The sequence below is a fragment of the Penaeus vannamei genome, chromosome 38 (assembly GCF_042767895.1).
Source record: "Penaeus vannamei isolate JL-2024 chromosome 38, ASM4276789v1, whole genome shotgun sequence".
Classification (NCBI taxonomy): Eukaryota; Metazoa; Arthropoda; class Malacostraca; order Decapoda; family Penaeidae; genus Penaeus; species Penaeus vannamei.
Genome location: NC_091586.1, coordinates 7,913,940 through 7,918,939, shown reverse-complemented (window position 1 = coordinate 7,918,939; position 5,000 = coordinate 7,913,940). Strand labels below are relative to the sequence as shown.

General features: G+C 41.3%; 1 protein-coding gene across 1 annotated transcript in view; it reads left to right on the top strand.

Annotated features, from left to right (window-relative positions):
- Positions 1-5,000, top strand: part of LOC113801986 (neurogenic locus notch homolog protein 4-like) — a 22,599-nt gene that overhangs the window by 4,307 nt on the left and 13,292 nt on the right. Inside the window, exons 8-9 of the mRNA XM_070115696.1 lie at positions 39-161; positions 3,388-3,558. Of these exons, the coding sequence (XP_069971797.1) occupies positions 39-161; positions 3,388-3,558 (294 nt within the window). The remainder of the gene's footprint in view (positions 1-38; positions 162-3,387; positions 3,559-5,000) is intronic.

Below are 5,000 nucleotides of genomic sequence, written 5' to 3'. Positions count from 1 at the left end.
GTCCCATCTCCTGCCTCATCTATCCCCGCCTTCACCAGCCCCGTGTGAGCAGAGCAACTGCTGCAACGTCCTGGGCGGCAGATGCAACGCCACGTGCGGCCGAGGCGAGCGAGCCGTCGAGGGCGTCTGCCACGGAGAGCACTGCCTCTGCTGCGTGCCGGGTGAGTGGCTGCGGCTTCCTTGTACTAGTACATGTCTATATACATATATATCCATGTACTAGTACTCACATTTACTTGTACTTTAAATATCCTCACATCCCTTTGCACGCATATCCACGTGTACCCATATCCCCTCATAATCATATCCCCTTGTACTCACATCCACTCGTACTCATATCCACCTGTACTTACTTCTTTTGTGCCCGTATACACCAACTCTCATGCCAACTATTCTTTCATGATAGCGGCGAACTTCGAATTTTCCAAACCCAAGAAACCTTCCCACGAAAGAAAAATTAAAACAGCGAGCAAAAGTCTAGGGAAATATATGAGTAGATGAAGGACTGTGTAACTGTTCTTTTCTTTTAAATGATATAATAGTTTCCAGTGTAGTACTCTTGTATAAGCCTATGACCATGCATCAAATGTATCACAGCTTGCCCACGCCTTAGCAGTTACACAGGGTGGTAAATTAAGGACTAAACTACTGTAAACTCATATTCTTCATTGCATAGTAATAAGCGAACGGGTACATTATATATCACAGTGTCATGTTTTACAGCCTTTTAGACTATCTAACGTAAAGTACGGAGAATTATGAAACCATTTTATGTTTTCTGATATCTTAGAAAATATACTTAAGTTGGTAGAGGAGCAAATGAAAGACTGTGTAACTGTTCTTTTCTTTTAACTGATTTAGTACAGATTATAGCGTTATAGCCTAAATTTCCAATGTAATACTATTATAAGATGCTATGACCATGTATCAAAATGTACCACAAATGTCTAACTCTTGTGCAGTCAGCCTACAGGCTCGTATAAGTTGCAGTCTACGGACTTATGGGCCCAGCTAAAATATTTACAAACATATATATCTATGTATGTATATGTGTATATATATGTATACACACATATACATGTATATATATACATATAAATATTCATATGTATATATACGTATATATAAATATATTTGTATCAATCAATCAACGGAGCTTTTGCCGAGGGGGGCGCATACCCGCATCCATCCTTTGTTTCAAACCAAGGCCTCGGCCCATCTCTAGGTCATCACGGCGGGTCTGATCGACCTACCCAAGCCACGGCTTCCTAGGTCGTCACACCGGCCTCCTCCATTCAGGATTATCTTGTGAAGAGACAACCTAATAAACAGGGTCATCCACTGGGAAACGAGCCGAGTTGGCGATCATGGAACATGCAGGTAACAGGTCCCATACCAGTCTCACGGTGTAGTTGTCGGTTGGACAAAAGGCATCGACTCCAAGGCACTGGACAGTGTCCAGGTTTCGCTTCCATAAAGCAAAACTGGCAGTATCAAGGCCTTGAAGACACGTATCTTGGTCCTTTTGCACAGTTACTGGCACTTTATGGCTCCAGCTGACAAACCAATCCGTCTGACGACTTTCTGGTCTGACAGCTCAGAGACATGAACTGCACTACCAACGTATGTATAGCCCTCTGTCTCCACGTCGCAAGTATGAATCCAACTGAACAGGTTCCCCTAACAGGCCCCCAAAATCCTGGATCTTGGTCTTAGTCTAGACCTCTAGGCCCAGGGGCTTTGCGTCATTGCTGAATGCATCAAGAGCTGTCACCAGAGATTCCAAAGACTCAGACAGGATAGCAACATCGTCGGCAAAGTCAAGGTCCGTGACCTTGATATTGCCAAGTGTTGCTCCACATAGACTTTGGATAGTAGCCCTGCCCATTATCCAGTCCATGCAAGTGTTGAAAAGTGTTGGTGAAAGGATATAGCCTTGCCTCGCTCCTGAACTAACAGAGAAGCTCGATAGGCACCCACTACACTTTACAACACTTTTAGTGCCATTATGCAGGCTTGCTATTAGTTCAATAATCCGTGTTGGAAGTCCCCTCAAGTCTCAGGATCTCCCCTGGCGATTTGCAGTGTATTGAATGAAATGCTTTCTTGAGATCAGTGTATGCTGCAAGCAGCCCACGGCCGAACTCACGACAGCGTTCCACAATGACTCGAAGCACTTGGAGATGGTCTATTGGGGACTTGCTTAGAGTAAATCCAGACTGCTCCAGTCTTTGGATCCGTTTCAGAAAGATGTGGATGAAAACCTTGCCTGGTATGCTAAACAGTACAATGCCAGGGTAGTTGCTACAGGTCCCAATGATCCCTTTTTCCCTTCCAGAGAGTGATGACCATACCCCTCAACAGGTTCGAGGGAATGGAACCACACTGCAAGAATCTAGGACTGTATGCAAGCCCCTTAATATAGATTCATTCCTATCCTTTAGCAGTTTGGCAAGGATATTGCATATACCTGCAGCCTTCCCATTTTTCAGCTTGGGTTCCTCACTAATAAGGGAATCCGGTAAAAGGATTGTGACACCACTAACGTCCGGACTAAGTGCTGGAAGATCTACCTGATACAGTTGATAAAAATAATCATCCCATCGTCCACAAACCGCACTATGATCTGCAGTAATCTATGAGGATGCCTTGCAGTTCAGTTTTCTCAGAGCTTGGAAGGCAGGACGGAGGTCATTTACTATGAAATGGCCTTCAACCTCCTCAGCAAGATTCCTGATGTACTGCTCCGAGCCCTGGACACCAAACCCCGATTGCCATTCAGTCGAAGCGACATATACCGGTGGCCTCCAGTGTCTCTAGCAAGATGAAAATCTGCCTTGTCACTGGGTGTTCACCAATGGACTTCTGTGAACCAGTCAGAGATAGCTGGGATGAAGCCCCATACACACTCCTCCTCCCTCTATCTATCCAAGGAGAACACTTCGGGGTGGTCATTGGAGATGCGCACACACACACATGTATATATATGTATATATATTTATATATATACATATGTATGTGTCTGAGTGTAAATGTTCACACAAACACATATTTATGTATATATATACATAAATATACATACATAATATAGATACATACATATATGTATGTATATTTATTTATTATGAGTATATTTTGATCCTTTCGACTTGTAAATAATTCACTGAAATAGATACAGCTGTATATCTATCTTTATAGCTCTCCTTTCTATCTCTCTCTCTCTCTCTAAATAAATATATATATATATATATATATATATATATATATATATATATATACACACACATTTATGTGTGTGTGTGTGTATGTATGATACGTGTATTTGTATGTATATCATATTATATAAGTATGTCTGTTTTCTAATCGCTTAGCCATTACCCTTTCCAGAAGACCCTTGTCCCGACAGCGCCACCTGCCTGGAAATAGGAGGCCACTGCGACCCATCCTGCGAGAGCCACGAGGTCGGCTATCCCTATTACTGCCCCGACAGGTCTTGTCTCTGCTGCGTCGAGAGAACGACAACGATCCCTCCGACCACGTCCACATCAACGGCCTCAGGTGTGCTAGCTTTAATCTACTCTTTGTCTCCCTTCACTCTTGTTATAAATATATGTGTGAGTGCATATATATATATATATATATATATATATATATATATATATATATATATATATATATATATATATATATATATGTATGTATATATATATATATATATATATATATATATATATATATATATATTTATTTATATGCATATGTATATATGTGTGTGTATGTGTGTGTGCGTGTGTACGTGTGTGTGTGTGTGTGTGTGTGTGTGTGTGTGTGTGTGTGTGTGTGTGTGTGTGTGTGTGTGTGTGTGTGTGGGTATGGGTATGTTTGTATACATTCCTACATATATATATATATATATATATATATATATATATATATATATATATATATATATATATATATGTATATATATATATATATATATATATATATATATATATATATATATATATATATATATATATATAAAGAGAGAGAGAGAGAGATGTACATATACATATTTATATATCCTTATATATCATTACTGGGGATTTAACGCCGATGGGGGCGCATAATCACATCCACCTTTTGTTTCTACCTGTGAGGGTCCTTCTTAACGTCTCTCAACAGGCTCATCTTCACAACAGGTTTGATCGATCTGCCAAAACCACGACTTCCTACGTCGTCCCACAGGCTTCCTCCATTCATGGTTGCTCTCTAAAGGCCAACTTTTACTACCGTATACTAAAACCTCGACCAAACAGGTTCTCCTAGGAAGTCCCCAAAGTCATGGATCTCTAGATCCAGAAGCTTGACTTCATTGCTAAATGCATCTAGAACCACCACTAGTGATTCCAAGAACTCAGATAGTATAGCAACATGATCAGAAAGGTCAAGGTCAGTAACCTTGATATTAGTCACTGTTACTCCACAATGCCTTTTGACAGTCATTGTGGAGCAACAGTAGGCAATATCAAAGTAGGTTTGGATAATAGCTCTGCCCAGTATCCAATCCATGCAAGTGTTGGAAAATGTTGGAGTAAGGTCACAGCCTAGCTTCAATTCTGAACAGGAAAGAAATTAAATAAGCCTCCACCACACTTTACAGCATTTCCAATACCAGTATTCAGCCTTGATATTGATCCAATCATCATTGTTGGAATTCCCCTCAGTGATTCCTAATGCAGCATAGCAAACGCCTTCTTGAGGTCGATGTAGTAATTGCAGAATGCCCCCTTGAGTTTGGGTGTGGGCTGTCGAACTCACGGCGGCATTCTACAATGAATTGAAGCGGCAGGATGAAGTCTATTGTGGACTTACCAGGTGTGAATCTAGATTGCTCCAGCCTCAGTAGGTGGTCTCTTGATACATCTCAGAAGGATGTGAGCGAGAATCTTGCTTGGTATACTGAGCAGTATAATGCCTCGGTGATTGCTACAGTCCCATCGACCCCCCCTTCCCCT